Source organism: Panthera onca, chromosome D2 (assembly GCF_046562875.1).
Source record: "Panthera onca isolate mPanOnc1 chromosome D2, mPanOnc1 haplotype 2, whole genome shotgun sequence".
Taxonomy (NCBI): Eukaryota; Metazoa; Chordata; class Mammalia; order Carnivora; family Felidae; genus Panthera; species Panthera onca.
This window is the reverse complement of record NC_138349.1, coordinates 41212681-41231800: the sequence shown is the minus strand read 5'-3', so window position 1 is coordinate 41231800 and position 19120 is coordinate 41212681. Positions and strand designations below refer to the sequence as shown.

The 19120-nt window shown below is 46.3% G+C and overlaps 1 protein-coding gene across 7 annotated transcripts in view; it reads left to right on the top strand.

The window, feature by feature from the left end:
* WDFY4 (WDFY family member 4) overlaps positions 1-19120 on the top strand; it is a 302324-nt gene that overhangs the window by 23460 nt on the left and 259744 nt on the right. For all 7 annotated transcript variants that reach the window (XM_078434513.2, XM_078434514.2, XM_078434511.2 and 4 more), the window contains 6 exons: positions 8345-8459; positions 8867-8973; positions 10778-10912; positions 13288-13477; positions 15306-15495; positions 17024-17181. In XM_078434513.2, coding sequence (XP_078290639.1) covers positions 8345-8459; positions 8867-8973; positions 10778-10912; positions 13288-13477; positions 15306-15495; positions 17024-17181 — 895 coding nt within the window. The remainder of the gene's footprint in view (positions 1-8344; positions 8460-8866; positions 8974-10777; positions 10913-13287; positions 13478-15305; positions 15496-17023; positions 17182-19120) is intronic.

Here is a 19120-nt window from a genome sequence, read left to right as displayed (position 1 = left end):
ATTTGCTGGGAAGTGAGTGGATTCGGCCATTGCGTTGTCTCTTTCCTACCCATCTGGGCAGCCATAGCTCTGGAAAGGACTCTCATTCAAGAGCCAGGGCTTGGTCCTTCCTTACCCCCTTCCAGATTGTTCATTCATTTGTTATACATATATTCATTAAGCTCTTATACCCTGTGCTGGGGCCTGGGGCTATGAGCACTAAGAAGACAGATAGAGGTTTTACTGTCATGGAATATTTAGTCCAGAGTGGAAGATACTAAATAACACCCAGAATGTGTTTTGTCTGGCTTCTAGGGGTTAACAATGACTTTGTGGCCCTTTTTTCAAAATGGAAAGTTTTCACATGAAAATCAGATTTCCAGTTTTCTCTTGAAAATTTTGGTAGATGCAGTACTGATAATTGGGTGGAGATGGTTAGGGGCACCCTTTTTAGACAGAAGATGGTCTCTACTTCTCAGTTTTTCTCCAGTTCCCCCATTCCCCAATATCTTTTGCCCAACACACAATACTCATTTATGTTACCTGATCTGTAGGCATTTGAGCTTGTGCCCTCATGCATAGCAAGCAGTTCCTATCACTGAACTTTGATATTGGTTCATGCCTCTCAAGCCCTGTTCTTGTAACTAGAGACATAATGGCCCTACTGTTGAACACACGGACTTTGGGGCCAAAGAGAGCAGGTGTCTCAAGTCCTGGCTCCATTGCTAATTAGCTGTGCATCCTTGAACAAATGATTAAATATTGTTGAACCTCAGTTTCTTCATCTGTAAAGTGGAACCAATAGCACTTTGCTGGAAATCTGTGAGGGTAAGATTAAGTAATGATTGTAAAGTTCACAGCACATGGAGGGCACAGTCATTACCTTTCCACCAGCCTCTAGGATACTGTGTGTGTGTAGTTTGAGATACTATTTCCACCATTCCCCAAACTGCCAACACAATCTGATATGTTTCGAATCCCTGAAGCTCACCTCTGATGAACCCTGCAGAAGCAGAATTATTATCATTTCTTAAAAATCTGTATTCTTTTATTAAGCCCCACATGTCTACAAATCTGTTGTTTCTTTTAAGCTCTAACTGATAAAACCCCACCAGAGCCAGAGACCACAGGCTTCTTAATTAAGAGTTGGGGGTGGGGCACCGAGGTGGCTCATTCAGTTAAGTGTCCGTCTCTTGATGTCCGCTCAGGTCGTGATCTCATGGTTGTGAGGTTGAGCTCTACATTGGCTCCACACAGAGTGCAGAGCCTGCTTGGAATTCTCTCTCTCTCTCTCTCTCTCTCTCTCTCTCTCTCTCTCTCGGAATAAATAAACTTAAAAAAAAAGTTGGTAGTGGAAAGTAACATGGGGAAGATGAGAGGGTTTTTTGCCTTTCTTTCTTTCTTTCTTTCTTTCTTTTTTTCTTTCTTTTCTTTTCTTTTCTTTTCTTTTCTTTTTTTTCAGTATAGTGCAGATAAAATCTGATGACTAAGAACATCCATATGTTCTTATGAACATTCCATATACTAGGAATACAGGTCCTTGTATAAGAAGTCAAGCTTGAAACCACTCTGTTCTGAATTTTATAACCACAAAACAGTGTTCTTCAAGGTTGCCTATAAAGAACTCCCTTGGAAATATGAGAATTTCAGAAGTTACGCTAAAGCCTTAGTCATGCATCGGTTGTCATGGTAACCATGCCCCCATTGGGCTCTGAGACAACCGAGTGTATCTAAAAGAGTCTTGGACTTCTTTGTTGGGTGGAGCTCAACTGTCTATACCTGACTCTTTTCACTTTGGGCCCAAGGAAAACTTATTATTCCAGATAATCTGAAATATTCTTGTTTTTGTTTGTTTCTTTTTGAGAGAGAGACAGAGAAAGAGAGAGAGAGCACAGGCGTGAGTGCTGGGGAGGGGAAGAGGTGGGGGAGGGAGAGGGGCTGCCATGTGCCTTGACCTGGTGAGTCTTGAGATTTGATAACAGGCATTGTTATCAAATGCCTCTGACCCTCTCAGAGCTGCTTCTTTCACATCTTCTTCCCAAAGAACTTCCCTTTAGCCTCTTTGGCTTTGTCTCACATTTGATTCCTCTGAGCCTACAGTGGACAACGTTCTCCCTAACTCTGCATTAACTGCTAGGCAAGTACAAGGATGCACTTCGTTGGCTCTGAAGTACCTCCCAGCCCCGTTGCCTCCCAAGTTGAAGAACAACTGTGGGGTTGTTAAAAAGTGAACCCACTCAAAATTTTGGATACACTATTGGTAATAAGGAAAAGCCTAATGGAATTTCAGGGCATTGGACCCCTGGCAAGGAACGGCTCTGAAAGGATGAGTCAGAAAGGAAGTTCTCATCCAGAACTACAGGCTTTCCTCCCCCACCAGTCTCCCTCAGTTCTCTCCATATGTCAAAGAGGAGTTCTTAGCCAGGGCAGGTGATCAGTTTCACTGATAATCGCTAGTAATATTCACCAAACTCTAACTACCTAAACTAGGCATTTTGTTTAGTGTTTATAAGCCCCCCTAATAACTCCATGAAGAGAGTGCCATTTTTTATCCCAGCCTTGTAAATGAGGAAAGAGAGGTTTAGAGATGTTGCATAACTTGGCCAAAGTCGCTTAGTTGTTAGTAAGGAACAGAACTTAACCTGGACACTCTGGCCAGGCCTGTGTCATTCACCACTGGGGTCCCTCAGACAGTGCTGGGGTTTTTGTAGAGCAGAACTCATTTGGTTCTTTTCCTGTCTTATGACTCAGTGGACATATGGCTCTGCCTGGCTAGTACCGATATTCCCCTTGGGTACAAAAAGGATGTCATCCCCTATACATGTGATGTTTAGATAGCTCCAGGAGGTTGCAGACAGGGAGGTTTTATTGCATCACACAGGAAGCAGCACAGAGCTAATGACTTCTTAGCATGCAGAACAGTGTTTTTAGGAAAGATTTTGTTGACTGTTGTTTTCATGCCATGAGCCTTGGGCTTTGGTCTTTCTAGAACCCTTCCTATCATAGGATCTCACACCAAGAGAAGAAGGCATTCGTCTAGCAAGCATGGGTAGGTCCTGCTGGCCTTTAGGTTGAGTTTGCTTTTGGGGAAAATGAACCACTTCAGGTCCTCACACTGCACGGAGATAGTTGGTAATAATAGACATGGGGAAAGCTAGAGCTATAGATGTGGTTGTTGGAGATTGTTCTTAGAATATGTACTTTGAGGGAAAACAGGCAGTGAGATAGGGGAACCCTGGAAGTTAGCGTAAGACTCCTCACTGTCTGGGACAGACAACCTGGGGGTGGGACACATGGGGAAAAAGAGAGAGAGCTGTGGATGTGGTAGGTTACAGATGCTGAGAATGAGTCTATACTGCGCCCTTCAGGAGATGGCATCTATATCTCTTCCCCTGGGATCTGGGTGGATTTGTGATGGCTTAACTAATGGAATAGGGCCAAAGTGATGTGTGCGGGTCCAGGCTTCAAGAGACTTGCAGCTTCTTCTTCCTGTCACTTGTCACTCTTAGAACTCTGCTGCCATGTTGTGAGGAGGTCTAAGCAGCCCTGAGTAAAAGCCTATATGTAAAGGAACCAAAACCCCTGACCTTGCTGCTGACAGCCAGTACCAACTCGCCAGCCATGTGAATGTGCCATCTTGCAAGTGGATGTCTAGCCCATTAGCTGCCCCAGCTGCAAATCCATGAAGAAAAGAAGCCACTCAATTTTGGGGTGGTTGTTATAGAGCAGTCTATAGCCAGAACAGTGGGTAACAGTGGAGGGAATCATTCATTTCCTAGTGCGGAGGGATTGGAATTAACATTAAATCAGTTGTACTTGGACGTGTGTGTGCACGTGTGTGTATATGCATGTGTGCAGATACACAGGTATGTACAGGTGCTCTTAGACTAACACCCGTGCCAGTGGTGTGGAGTTGATGCCATTGAGCGTGGTCAGTCATTCCCACAGAAGCCACACGTGGACCCAACTGAAAATGGAAGATAAAGAAGTAACATTAAACAGAATAATAAGGATGACCAATAATCGTTCCCAAGTGTAGTGTCCAGAGGGGGCAGTGAAGGCGTGTACCCTTCTTTATCTATCCCTGACCTACCCGCCCTGAAGTAGGGTCTGCAACATGGTTTATTCCCATCTCAGAGAAAGAACATTCTTGTTGTGTTAGCGAAGTTTTGATACATCATTTTTTAGAAAGGAGAGGGTCAACCTTGTCACACTAGCAGGGGAGATTCACATAAAGTCTCTGACATGTGTTGAACTCACTTAAGGACCAAACCACCAAACTCTGTGGTAATGAGGACATAGTAACCTTGCAGCCATCCTTGAAAACCAGCCGGGTTCTGTCATTCCGAAGCTGGATTTTTCTCCCATCCCCTCAAGAGCTTTTATGATTCCTCATTTTCCTTTGGAGACCACAGCATCATTTTCCTTTCTCTTTCTTCTACGTGAGAGACAGCCACAAGGCATGATGGTGCAGCTTAGATAATGTGAGTAAATAAAAAATTTTAAAAATATTGAGCAATATTCTCTCAGCATGTAAGTCCCAGTTTGGGAAAAAATTAGGTCCTTTTGGAAACTGCCTTAACTCTTTGGGGTCTCCGCGGTACCATTCTGTAAATGATTGCCTCTGTGCATCAAACAGCACCCCAGTGGCCTGAAAGAGTTAACGTGGCCTCCAGAAGTGCCCTTTGTGGTCCCAGGAAGGAGTCTGAGCCTTGGGAGAATCTGGCTGAGCGTACAATTACTGTTCAGCTCACAGTGGCCCAATTTACTTTATTGTGGAGTGCCTGCAGGAATCCCACTGCTTGAGACGATCTAGATGCTTCTGAGTCAACTGCCTGCAAATTGGTCTTTGAGGGGTTTGCCAGTGCAGGGAAAGAGGCACAGGAATCTGTTAGGAAGACATCATAGCAGAGTTCTCAGTCCTGGGGAGGAAATAATCTTACAAGAAATTCTCAGCCAAAAGGACTGATTCTTTCTTTCCAGGGATTCAAGTTTCCAGGTGATAGCTGGTTTCCAGGTGGTAGCCATAAATTTCTTAGACATGGACATGCTACTTGCGTGTGAGTGAGATAACTCAACTCTTCACTCTGCTGCTTACCTGATTCTCTGGGCTTACTCTCCTGCCTCAGTCTTAGTTTCTATAAAGCGGGAATAATCATAACAGCACCAATCTCGAAGGGTTGTTGTAAGGATTAATGAAAACAAGGCGAGTAAGTGCTAGGCTCAGCACTTGGCACAAAACCAGCATGCGATACATTTGCCCCTCAATCTGCATATTGTGGATTTGATACTCATGTGCTCACTTATCAAATATTTGCTGAAGGTCTACTGTGTGCAGTAGTGTTTAACATTCACCTAGCATGTTTGTAGTTTGAGCAAAGTTCTGATGGACTTCTCTTTTAATTACAAAGGAAAGGGGCAACTCTGTCCATTTATAGGGCAGAAACAAAAAAATTTCAGGTGCAAAAAGTTGTCCATATATGGATATTTATATCCACATATAAATATCCATGTACTCATTACCCATAGAAGAGAAATAAAACATTTCAGATAATCTAAAGCCACCTATGCATGCATTCTAGAGCTCATTCCCCTTCTGCCCTTTCCTAGTGGAAACCCACATCCTGCTGAGTTATTCCCTGTGGGGGAATTTATGTATATATATATAATATATATTATATATATAATATAATATAATATAATATAATATAATATATAATATATATTTATATTTATATAATTTATAATATATATATTTATATATATTTACATATAAATATATATATATAAAGTGTGTGTGTGTATATATACATATATACACACCTATATATATTATATATACATATAAACATTATATATAATATATATACACACACCTATTGAGTATATTATATGGATACAGTATGTGTTACACATATCCAAGTATATATCCAATATATATCCAAATTACACAATGATATGAATACATTTTAATAATCCTAAGTGATATTAGTGTGAAATTTATATGTAAACTCACAGGTTTTTCTAGACTCAGATTGTAATGTACTTTTGCAACTTGCTTTTTCCACTCAACATTGTATTTCTGGATCTATCCATATTGATACATGTAGCTCTGTTTCTTTTTCGGTTCTATGTAATACCCTTACATACATAGGCCATACATTATTCATTCATTGCCCTATTGATGAACATTCATTTTTTCTGGTGTTACACAATCACAAATAAAGTGCATAATATTTTGTGTTCATGTCTCCTTGTACACATGTGCCAACATTTCTATAAGGAATATACTTAGGAAGGAAATGCTGGGTCATAGCATGTGTCCACCTCTAACTTTATTGGATTGGGTTAAGTACTCTTCAAAGGGACTTTTTGCAAGTTGTGCTCCATCAGTAGAGCATGGGGGTTTCCTGGTCGCTTAACTTTCCCCACAACTGTCATTGTCAGGCTTTACACGTTCACCAACCTGAAAAGTAGGACTATCTCACTGTAGTTTTAATTTGCATTTTCCTGGTTCTTAGTAATTCACTATTGATTGTATCTTTTATAAGTTCCTTGTTTCATCTGCCTGTTTAACAAATTAGGGTTTTTAAAATAAATTTGTAGGGATACTATTTTTTTGTCAGTTATATGCATTGCAAATATTTTTTCTCAATCTGTGTCTTGCTTCCTTTATATGTAACATCTTTTAGTATAGAAAAAATTTCTAAAAGGTTTTTACTTTTTGATAAAAATAGAATCTACAGCAAGGAGGCACATTTCCCTCTGGGATTTTGATGCTTTCTTCACCTTTTCTAGAAGGAGGATCTCAGCTGAAAAAAAACTCAGTCACAGCTTTGGGCAGGGATATAATTTAATGTGGCTGGCCAGTGGGAGCAGTGGATGGCAGTCCAGCAAAAGCGTATTTTGTTGAGGCCACTAATTGCCAGGAACGCACCCAGCAGCCTCCGTTCCTGAAAAGGTGGGAAACCGGGAAGGGCAAAGTTGCCAGGAACTCAAGTCCTATGCCAAGAATAGTCACTCCACTCTGACTGTTGGTCTGGAGAGAGCTCTCCTCATCCTGGGACTGGTAAACTACACCTGTGACAACACAATAGAACAAAGGAGAAGATTCTAAGGAAAAGCAGATGGGGAGAGAATTCTGGGCATCCCAGGCAGAATTTTAAAATTAATGACTTCTATTAAATAGTATCCTAACCAATAAAAGAAAAAGTCCAAGGCAAAAGATGACCAGATAGGATGGTAATAGAGAAGGAGCAGAGAAGAAAGAATTGTAAAGAATTAAAAAACAAAAAGAAAAAGATTAAAAATGGCAACAGCCAGTTGGACTTGAAAGAACTTCCTAAGCCTGGGACTAAAGCCAGAAAACAAAGCAGTAGATTGAGAAATTTCATTTCATGTGAACTTCAACTTTCTGTAGAGCAAAACCAAATAATACCAAATTAAAAGACAAAATCATAAATTTGAAAAACTCATGAGACTATTATGGACCAAGGATTAACATTTTTTATATGTAAAGAGTTGTTTTTTAAATAAATAATTAATAGAATAATAGGCTAAGAGTAAAAGCAGGCAATTCAAGAAGCATTAAAAGTCTTCATTTACTTTAGTAGTCACAGGACTTCTACTGAGATGAGATATTTTTTTCTTCTGTAAATTTTCTCACTTAAAATGAAAAAGTATGACAGTGCCCATTGGGTGAAGAGAAACTAGTCCTCTCCCATGGAGCCTCTGGAGAGGATAATCAGGTAAAGTTTTTCTGGGGAATGAGTTGGTAATGTTCACCAAAACACTGAAAAAAAATAAAGAGAAAGCACACGCTTGCAACTTGTAATCCCACTCTTTAGAATTTGTTAAAGGAAGTAGTTGCATGACTAAACCTAAGATATCTACACCAGGTCTGAGAAACATGAAACATGCAAGAGGAGAACCAGCGAGATGTAGCATTTGATGGGCTAAGGCACATGAGGGAGAGGGGGCCCAGGAAATTAACCTTAGGATTTCCCATGAGGGCAACTGGGTGCTTGGTAGAACTATTCACTGAGACAGGATGCAGCGGATTTGGGAGGAAGGCAATGGATTCAGTTATGTGTATTTGACATTTCAAGAGCACAAATTCAGGGGCGGACACCCAGGGTCCAGTTGGATATGGGTCTGGAGCTCAATGGAAGTTGAAGAATTCATAGCAACTAGGTAGGGATAGAATGGAAGCTGTTAGGGTAGGTGATTCAGTGACTTTTGGGCTACACCTGGGACAGCGAGTCGACTCGTTGGTTTGGGCTGGCAGGGAGAGAGGCAAGGTGATTCTCATGCCTTGCTTTGTAGCTTTGACATCTCTGATGGAATCTTTTTGATTGCACTTCAGGCCTGGGAAAACTCTGTGGGGATCATCTCCTTTCCTAGTCTCCAAAGCCTAGCAGAAGATATTTCTAACCAGCTTGCCCAAGAAATACAGAAGGCACTTGTGGGAAAGCCTGCAGGTAAGAGAACACTTTATGGAGACAAAACACCCCTGCATATTCCTTCCGGGACTTCTGCAAAGCCACTCTCTGCTTTTCTAATGGAGTAGGAGTGGTGCCTTCCAGAGAACCCCACAGGCTCATTTCTGCCACTGAGGATGTTGGGAATGAAGGGAAAGGCCAGCAGAGGAGGGAAGGGGGGCCAGCAGAGCCCTGCTGCTCTTGGAAGGGACACACACACACACACACACAGGACCAGGGTCTCTGGGACAGGGTGCTAGCAAAAAGGTGACACCCAAGGGTTCAGTCCCCTAAGGATGCTAAGGCACCTCTCACGGGGAAGGAGGCCAAGTGGAGGGAGAGCTGGGTGGGCAGGTCACCGCACTGCCCGCTGGTGACACGTTCTCCCCTTCATGTGCTGTTGCCAGAGCAAGCGAGGGAGGCAGCGGGGCAGTTGCTGCGGTGGAAAGGGGACGTGGATCAGGATGGCTACCTGCTCCTGAAGTCGGTGTATGTGCTCACGGGGACAAACTCGGTAAGTTCCAGGTCCCACGGAACCCAGCTTGGGAGCTCCTCATCCATGTCCCGCGGAAGTCCCAGCAAAGGGCAGGGACGCATCTCGAGTGTCTTTTCCCCTATGATACTGATTTGTCATTTCTCCTGCCATAATTCCCTTCTGATACAGGACATGGGAACGTTAGCATCTGAAATCCACATTTGAATGCTGTTTTTTCCATTGACGGGCTGTGTGTAACTTTGGGAAAATTGTGTCATCTTTCGTGGCTCTGTTGTGTGGCTAATTTTAGGACCGGGGATAATGCCTTTGTTTTCTGATTTAGGGTCAGGGCAGGGATTAACAACGGCCAATGTGTATGGACCGTTTTCCGTGTCGGGGCAAGGCTAGTGTGTCCTGCAGGTCAATAAATCCTCCCCCAAGCCCTCTGAGTCAGATTACGAAGCCACATTAGTTAGCACCCTCTGTGACTGATGTCTGACTCCAGAGGCCGTGTTCTGAGCCACTGCTCTTTACTGCCATCTGCTAAGCTCAGACGGAGGGAGTCCACCTTAAGCACCTGTCCCGTGCCTTCCTGGAGATGATACCCACATGAGGCTGGCTTCTCTTTCTTCCCTTCCCACCGGTGCCCCATCCTGGTTGTGTACGTGTCCTCCACCATGAAGCTGGGGGCCTGGTGCTTCCCTGCGAGTGGATTGCTGATGGCTGGCGTCCTCTTAGGCAGAAGCAGTCCCCGGCAGCTGTGGCTATCAGCAGAAATGGCCAGAGGTCCCGGGCAGGGCAGACCCAGAGACTCATTTGTCTGGTGAGAGTGCCCACCACGTGCCAGTGCTCAGCATCAGGAACAAGAGGGAGCCACATAGGGGCACGGCCACCCCGAGGCTAACAGTGAACACAGATATCAGCCGGGCATCTGAAACAGTGCACGGAGGTGTGAGAGGAGCTCAGTGTGCAGTTGTTACCTGCAGGGAGGATCATGTGACCTTTCCTCTGCCTGCACTGCCTGGACCTCCATCAGCACGGCAGCCTGAAGCCCAGAGAAGGAGCTTTTCTGCCCTCCAGGGAAGGACTATTTACAGTCCGGTAGTAAAGATTAACCTAAAGGGCTTGTTTTCCACTGTGAGCAGCCAGCCCTAAAAGCAATAAGACAAATAGGCAATTGGCTTTCAGCGGAGCCAGTGCGGCATGGAGGACAGGGGAGCCACCCTGAGCAGGGTCACAGCAGAGCCAGGTATCAATTACAGGGGCCGACGTTACCCTGCACTGGAAGCTTTTAGCGGGGAGGGTAGGACCAACCGCCTGCGTTATATTCCTGGTTCCGGCCCAGACTGTGCATTCTTCCTCTCCCTTTTTCTCAGTTTGCCACCATATCTGTCACATTAGTCACTTGGGCGGGAAATTGGGTGGACAGTATGCTTCAGATTAATGCCGCACCTGCTCCCACGCACACAATTCCATACATGCGCGGAGGTTGTAGCTAATCCGGAGGCAACTACCCAAATCAGTAGTGTGATCACTTAGGAAAGCCCTTGTTTTCTGCTCTGCACCTGTCCCTCCCTCCCTTCCTCCTCTCCTTCCTTCGTGTTGTTTGTCTTACAAAAGATGCCGTGTTTATCGAGCACCTAGTGTATACTTCACAGAAACATAATCTTCACAGCCACTCTGGGTGGGTCCTGTGATTGTCCCCATTCTTACGTGAGAGTGCATTGCCCACAGAGAGGACATGATTTACCCGTCTTCCTGGCTAAAAGACCATGCCGCTCTGGGTTGGAAGAGTGCTCCCCTGGGTCTGTGGCTGTGGGTCACGTCTGCTCTTCTCTTGCAGGAGACGCTGGGCACAGTCGCTGCATCCGGGCTTCCACCCCTGCTCCTGAAGTGCCTTTACCTCTTCTTTGTCTTTCCTCTGGAAAAGGAGGAGGTTTTAGAGAATGATGTTCAAGTTCAGAGGATGTTTGTGCAGGTGAGTCAGAGGAAGGCTCCACACCCCTGGGCCGAGACCCCGCTCTGCTTCTTGGAGGTGTCTCCGTCCTTCTTGGCCCTAGTCCTGAAGCCCCTCTGTCCTCCTGGAGAGCCAGCTCATCTGTCGACCCCCACGCTCTCTGCAAATGCCAGGATCTTGTGCATTTGGAAAATGTCTGTTCTCCCCTTTCCATCTCATTTCATCCCTGTGTCGCTATTTCTGTCGTTCTCCCCCAGAAGAGTGTGCTGCTCCTCTTCCTCGTCCACTTGGCCCCAGCAGCTTCCTCCAGGCTGTGTTCCTGAGTCCTGCCCGCCCCTCCCCAGCATCTGGAACCTCCTGTCTCTGGCCCCTGCCTCCTCGGAGGGCAAGCATGGCAACCGCACTTGCATAATTGCAGCCAACATTTTCTAAGTCCTTCCCTGTACCCACCTGTGCCATAGCCTCACATCTGTCCCCTTCCTGATCCCTCTCTTCCATCCCAGGATGTGTGCAGTATTACAATTCTGATTCCATGCAAACTAGCGCCTGAGGAGTAAACATGGCTCTGGGGTCAGAGAGGTAGTCGGTGGGTGGGGGGCGGGGCTGGGATTGGGACCCTGGGAATCTGGCTGCCAAGACCATTTTATGAGGCCACCTCCTTCCCCCTCCCAGAAGTGATCTCAGGCCACTAAGCATCAAATGCAATTTCCTGGTGTCCTTCCCTATCTTTTCTATCCTCTCTGACTACCAGCGGTAGCTCTTAACATAACTTCTTACTCCTTTCCTGCCCCTTACTGACCAGCTCTGCTTTCTCAGCTCCCAGGATGCTGTATTCTCCAGAAAACTCCTCCTGCCTCTCTGGAGGAAGACACCTTGGGAGGAGGGTAAGGAGGGCCATAAGTCCTACTCATCTTTGTGTGGCCAGTGCCTCAGGCAGTGGCTCACAGAGCAGGTGATTTTGTGAATTTCCAAATGCATTTGTGCATTGTAAATGTGCGCTCACATGAATATCCATTTTAGACTCATTCTCAAGCGAGAGTTCTCATTACCAGAGGTTATGTCACAAGCTTACTTATGGTGGGTTATCCCTTAAGCTGCATTTGCTGGAAACTCAGGCATCGTTTATCCGTATATAAACCATATTCTAAGTGGTGGCCAGGTTGCGGTACTGGATGCTTTGACAAGTCTTTACCACATGGCTTTCAGTGTCCCGCAGGGAACTGGCGCAGCCCTGCCTTCATGGTTCTGCCCCTGAAAGGGTAGAATGCGAGCCGCGGGGCATGTCTGTATTCCTTAGGGTTTTCCTTATTTCATTCTGCAAAATATATGAGCTCCTCCCACATACTCCTCTGTGCCAGACTGCTGGTTCCAGCAGCAAGCATAGTACCAGAGGTGACAGAAAATTGGGGAAGCCAAACAAGGGAGATAATCACGTAATTAGAGAGCTGTGTCCGTTTTTTTAAGTGCTCTGAAGGCAAAGTGAAAAGTGTGCTGGGAAATGAGGACAAAGGGACCTGATTTATAGGAGAGCATAAAAGAAGACCGTTCTGAGGAAATGGCACTGAAACAGGAGCTGAAAGTTGGAGTGCAGATGTGAAGGGGCGGGGGGAGAGGGGATAGGCGCAGAAATGGCCATCCAAGCCAAGGGTCACATGGCCATGGCTACTGTTGGGAAGGTCAGCAGGTGGGGTCTGGAGCCTGGCTCTATGACTGTTCAGCTTGGACTCTGTCCCTATGCTTAGAAGGGGCTAATGGATTCAGATGGAAGCAGGTTTCCATATATGTCAAACTTGAAGGAGATCCGGTTAGACCACCAAGAGCCAAAGGGAGGGCTGCACACAATCACGTCAGAGAGGAGGCAGGGCTCGTCTGTGCAGAACTCTGTGAGCCATGATTTACCCTAAGTGGCAGGAAGGTACTGGAAGTCCCTCTGGCAGCCATAGAAAGGCTGGATGGGTGGGCGCACAGGGTCCAGATAGGAAGTTAGAGGATCAGTCTCATAATCTTACGACAAGTAGAGTTTGACTGCCAACCAGGGATCTGGGAACACATCTCTTTTTAAATAACACTGGGTTCTGTTAATCCTATCCTTTAACCTTTGATGGCATCTTTTCCCTGCATGTCTATGTAGAACGACACCTCTCTAAGTCAAACGCTTCTCTGTTTTTCTGATTACTTGCATAGGATTAGGAGTGCAGACTTTAGCCCAAGCTCTGTCACCCTTTTCTGGGGGCACCGCTGACCATGCTGTTCTGGGGCAGAAGGTGACCCATACGACCCATCCTTGGCACTGAGACATACCCTCAGAGCTCTGGAAAACAAGGGAAGAAATCTGTTACTTACAGGAAGGAGGCTTCCTAACTAGGCATCTGTTTTGGTTTTTTTTTCTTCCCCAGATGTTGCTGAACATTTGCAGTGAGTCTCAGGGGCTGGAGAGACTTCTGTCAGGAAATGAGCTCCAATCTCTAGTGATTGCCACTACCTGTCTTTGGGAGCACAGCTGCTGCTTTTGGAAGGAGCCCACCTTCTGTGTGCTGAGGGCAATCTCCAAGGCCCAGCACCTTGGCATCATTGAATACCTGCAGGGTATGACCCCAGGAGACCAGGGGTGGGATACGGGCCAACTTTCTACAATGAGACCCTGGAACCAAAAAAGAGATGAACAAACAGGGTCTTCACGGAAGCCCACCTATGCCCAGTAGACGACTCTTTGCTTGGTTTCCTTCGTGAAAGTGCTTTTATTATTTATGTTGGTGCTCCACTGGAGGAGGGAAGGAAAGGGGAACTCATTTACTCTCAAACAGACACACAGCAGATAATTTGTATATTATCTCCTCGGTCTCTTTGAGATGGACATTAATGCCATTTTGATGATGGGGAAAATGGAGACTGAGAGTAGTTCAAGAACTTGCCTAGGTCCCCAGCTCACAAACAGGAGGAGACAAACATCCTAAGCCTGGAGATGCCCGATCTCCTTTCGGCTCTGCTCTGGGCAGCATATGCAGGGGTTAAGGCCATAGATACCGGAGCCAGAAGCTGGGGTGTGGACTCCAGCTCTGTCCATCTGTTCTCATGGTGGAGTGACCTTGGGCACGTACGTGCCTGTGTGCCTCAGTTCTTTTATCTGTAAAATGGGAATAGCAACCCCTTGCCCTGTGACCTGCCTTCTTTCTGGGGTGTCCCATAACAGATGGCATCACCTGGTGACAGCTGAGCAGGTTCAGCAAGCCCACCGCCCTCTTGTAACTGAGCCCAGGACCAAAAGTCAGCCCCAGTTTAGGGATTCGGGGCTCCCAGTGAGGCCAGGGCCTAGTGGCAATGACCCTGAGCTGAGCTGGTCCCGAGAGGCTCAGCAGCCCGGGTATCCCCCATAGGCTTGAGCCAGAGACCCCTGAGGAAAAGCTGTGTGTCTTGATGACAGGGCTCTCTCACTGTGTCATTATTGTTAGCCATCCAAGACAATAACTAGAAAAGAAAATTCCCACCTCAGTGGGGAGCCTGCTGCCTGGAGCACTGTGCCCAGGACCCCCTTAGGGGACTGGGTGGTTTCCATGGGCGTACAGGCTGAGGAGAAGGTCTGGAATAAGGGCTGGCCTGGCAGTTAGCTGCCAAGCCCATGGCTCTTAGGGCTGCCTTGCCCGGCATGAGGACTCTGGGGCGTGTCTGAAGCCTTGCGGCTGAGGGACAGAGCATGTGCTGTCTCAAGTTCTCATAGACACTTTTCCTGATCCACCGGCATGGCTTTCCTGGTACTCAGAAGAGGCTTCTTCCGGTGAAAGAGTCCTAAAAACAGTGATCCATCAAAATGCAAATCCAATGACATCTCTCTTCCGACTCAGATCTTCCCTTGACTTCTCACAGCTCTGGGAAACCAGCAAGTTCCAAGGCCAGGGCCACAAATGAGCTGGCCCTGTCTTCCTCCTCCTCCCCGGTGGCCTGCACTTCTGGGTGCCAACCCCCTGGACATATTAGTAGCTGAAACCCACTGTCTTTTTGCCCCTCACCTTCTTACATATTCATAGATCCTTCCCTGAACTTTTTTTCAAGCTAATTTCTGCCCGTCTCCAGTGTTGCTTCCTTAAGAAGGTCTTTCTCAACGCCCAGGTCTTTCACCTTGTGTCCTATTACCTAATGGACCCAGTCCCTCCTGCATGCTGGGAATTAGGAGCAGAGCTAGGAGGCTTCCTTCCTCTTCCTGTTTTGTCTCCTCTCCATCTGGGTCTGCACAGTGTGGCTCTTAGTGGTGACACTTCCCGCGGGGAAGACTTCTTGATTCAAGACCCAGCAGGAAAGGGCTTTGAATTAATTCTCATTTACATCTTGATATAGATAGTTTAACGAAGTGTGGGGAGAGAATGACCGTGGCAGAAAAGCTATTGCCTCCAAACTTAACAGGGTTGTTTTCCTCTGGCAGCCATGGATTGCATCAAACTCTCCCTTCAGAATCTCTCCAAGCTTGCAGACACGCTCCCTGCTCCCAAGGTGAGCGAGTCAGTGAGCCTCATCTTGGGCTTTGTGAAGGACTCCTATCCCGTCTCTTCGGCTCTGTTCCTAGAGTTTGAGAATGGGGAGGGCTACCCTCTTCTCCTCAAAGTGCTACTTCGGTAAGTGGTTGTACCTCGTGGGGAAGAAACTGCCAACGTCTAGGTCCTCAGTATCATTTGGGTTGCTTTGGAGGAAGCGATTTTGAAGCTTCTTCTGAAACACAGATTTCCATAGAGCATGACCAGAGAGACTTTTATTGCAAAAATAATTCAAGGTGCATCAGGATTTGAGAGCCACTGCCTTTGAGAACTGATGGGGATTGCAATAACAATTTTACCAAATTCATTGGATGGTATTATCACATGCACACCTGCTGGCTTGAACTGCTGAGGAGGCAGCAACCCTCAGAAGCAGCCGTCAACCAAGGACTGGCCGGAGATAATGGATAAATACCCAGTAAAATTGTCCCTTGGGTGGGATATCTCTACCCTGCCTCCCAGAGCCCCCCAAAGGATTAAACTCCAGTTGTCCAAGAAGGTGCTTGCTCTATAATGCTCCTGCACTGGCTTCCTTCCTCTCCCTCTCTCAGGCCCTCTGCCCCGGTAGTATTTTTGCTTCAATTCCCAAATAAACTACCTTTTCTCTCTCAAATACTTGACAATTGGAAACCCAAATGGAGACACCATTGATCTGGGTCAGGACTAATTTCCTCCGCTCTGCCTTGCCACATTATATTCAGGTTGGGTCTAAGGAGTGGATGAGCCAAGAGATGGAAATCAAAGAAATTCCTTGATTGTTGCAACTTCTTCATTGCTCTTGGGGAAGCTGGTTAAGGGCAGGGCTACATGTATTCCCTTGTGCTTTGCTCTATGAATATGAGAAGCCCTTCTCGTGCATGGGATGTGGCTTGCCACTGTGCTTCACAGACTTCACTGAAGAGCCAGATTTCTAGTCTAGAGGGGTAATTTGGATGAGAAGACTGAAGCCCCAAAAAGATGTGATTAAATGACAGTACCTTGAGGGCCTTCCTCCAAAGGGACACTAAGAATAAATGTTCCTATGGGGTTGCCACTCTTTACATTAGTCTGGACCATGACCAACTGGCTACTGCTCCCATGGAGGTCTATGTCATAGCAGTTCTTGAACATTTCTTTGGTTAAATGGGTGGTTGGTTTTCTCCAGACTTCTTGTAGAAGCCAGGAGGGGGGAAATGAGCCTACTCCAAGGAGTATCAGGAAGGACCCAGCTCAGCTCATTGTTTTTTTTTTTTTTTCCTGCCTTACCTGAAATCATACTGCAAGCACGTTTGCTCTTGACATGACAGAGCTCGAGTAAGACTTGAGAGACAGAGAAACCCTTCTCCACAAGAAGAGAAAGCTGGCTCATCTACACTTAAGTAGCTAAAAATGCAACAATACTCCACCTTGACATAAGCATAAGGAAGTCTAATAAAGTTGGGTTACTTCCGAAGACATTTGCTTGCCCACTTGAAATATTAGATCTCCCATTTTGAGGGCGTCCCTGCTCTTCTTGTGCACGTGTCTTTTGGGGGTGGGTTTAGCCCTGCATCCTTGGGAGGAGCACCATGAGCAAACATGGCTGCCCTGTCCACAAAGTCCAGGGAGCTGGCCTCGTCTGTCCCTGCAGGTACGATGCACTGGCACAGAGCGAAGTGGATCCCCACTTGGAGGAGCTCCTCGAGCTGCTGGTGTGGCTGACGACCTGCGGGAGGTCAGAGCTGAAGGTGTTTGATAGCATCACCTACCCTCAGCTGGAAGGCTTCAAGTTCCATCATGAGGCTTCTGGTGGGTCATTTTGTGTTTCTGGGGGCCTGGCAGAGGCTGGCACTGTGCCCTGACAAATGCTACCCAGGTCTTTCCCTGACTCTTTGTGAAGAAACCAACACTTGGCACCTGTCAGTGCTTCTGTCACTCCTTTGCGGAGATTACCTATGGATTTAAAATCTCTCCTTTGTAGACATTTTTTAGGTGTCTTGGTGGGATTTAGAGGAAATTTTTGCTTAACAAAGGCAAAGACCCTCTTGAGTAATGGCGGGAGTAATGGTCTCCACCCCCGCCTCTGCCATGACTTATTCTGCAACATGGGCTTGTATACAAGGGCTGATGGCCCTGAAACAGCCACCCAGGCTCAGGGTCAGGCTTCCTCAGTTCTTTGAGACTGATTGATTGATTGATGAACTCTGTGCAGCAGCCATTCTGTCCCACGTGAGGCACCCGTGTGACCAGGCAGGTATCTGCTCCCTAAAATTTCTCTGTAGAGACTGTCACACATACGCTGAACCAGAATCTCCTCCATAACTGGCTGATCAATGCATCAGGCACAGTGGTGACACCAGGCAGGTGGGTCGGGTCTGTCTGGGTTAGTCAGGAAACCGTGCACAGAAGGCCCCATTCAAGGCTAAGAGTGAGTTGCCTAGATAGGAAGGAAGAGGAGAAAGTTTAAAGGCAGAAATTACTGCCTGGGGAGAGAAATGGTGACCACGAACATCTGGGGTCTGGGAAAATGACCAGAGTGTGAAGGCTGTAAGACTGTAGGGCCAGTTCAGGAAGGGCCTCTGGACAGAACTCCAGCAGATACATAGTGAAGTGTCTGGACTGGAGGTGAGTTTCAGAAACATCTCTGGGGGCTGAGGCAGAGAGGGTTGGAGGCAAGGAGTTCTCTGATGGAGTGAAAGGAGGGGATGGCTTCAGGAGATATCTTTATTTAACTACGTGTCTAGAAAAGATACTGACTTTGCTTAGTAATTTTTAACATCATTTTATTTATTTATTTATTTATTTATTCATTATTTAAAGTTTTTAAAAATATTTATTTATTTTTGAAAGAAAGAGAGACAGAGTGTGAGTGGGTGAGGGGCAGAAAGAGAGGGAGACACAGAATCAGAAGCAGGCTCCCGGCTCTGAGCTGTCAGCACAGAGTCCGACGCGGGGCTTGAACCCACGGGCCGCGAGATCATGACCTGAGGCGAAGTCAGACGCTTAACCGACTGAGCCACCCAGCCACCCCTAAAAATTTTTTTAATATTTATTTATTTTTGAAAGAAAGAGAGACAGAGTGTGAGTGGGGGAGGGGCAGAGAGAGAGGGAGACACAGAATCAGAAGCAGGCTCCAGGCTCTGAGCCGTCAGCACAGAGCTTGACACTGGGCTCGAACTCACGAGTCTTGAGATCATGACCTGTGTCAAAGTCAGATGCTTAACTGACTGAGCCACCCAGGCACCCCAACATCATTTGTTTTTAACTGATTAAAACCAATCCTCCAGCCCACCCCTGCCCAATAACGCTAGACGTATCGCATAATTTTTAATGGTCTAGTAGCCATATTTTAAAAAAAATATGAAGAAATAGTTTCCTTTTCATAATGTAGTTTATTTAACCTAATATATCCAAACCATTGCCATTTCAGTATGGGTCAATATAAATAGGTATTAATGGCATTTATTTTGGCCTTCTTTTCCTTGTGCTGTATCTTGGAAATCCAGTGTGTATTTTTACACGCATGGACCATCTCAGTTGAGTGGGCACATTTCCATTGCTTGGTGAGCCACTGCATCTTGGACAATGCAGTTCCAGCCTTGCTCACACTCTGGGCAGCTGGCTTTCCTGGACTTCCGATAGACATTTACCCACAGGAGCTAGAAAATAGAAACCGAATGGTGTTTCCCAGTGCTAATGCCACCACATATTTCTAGGCACAGGCAGGAGAAATGACCTGCAGGGTTAA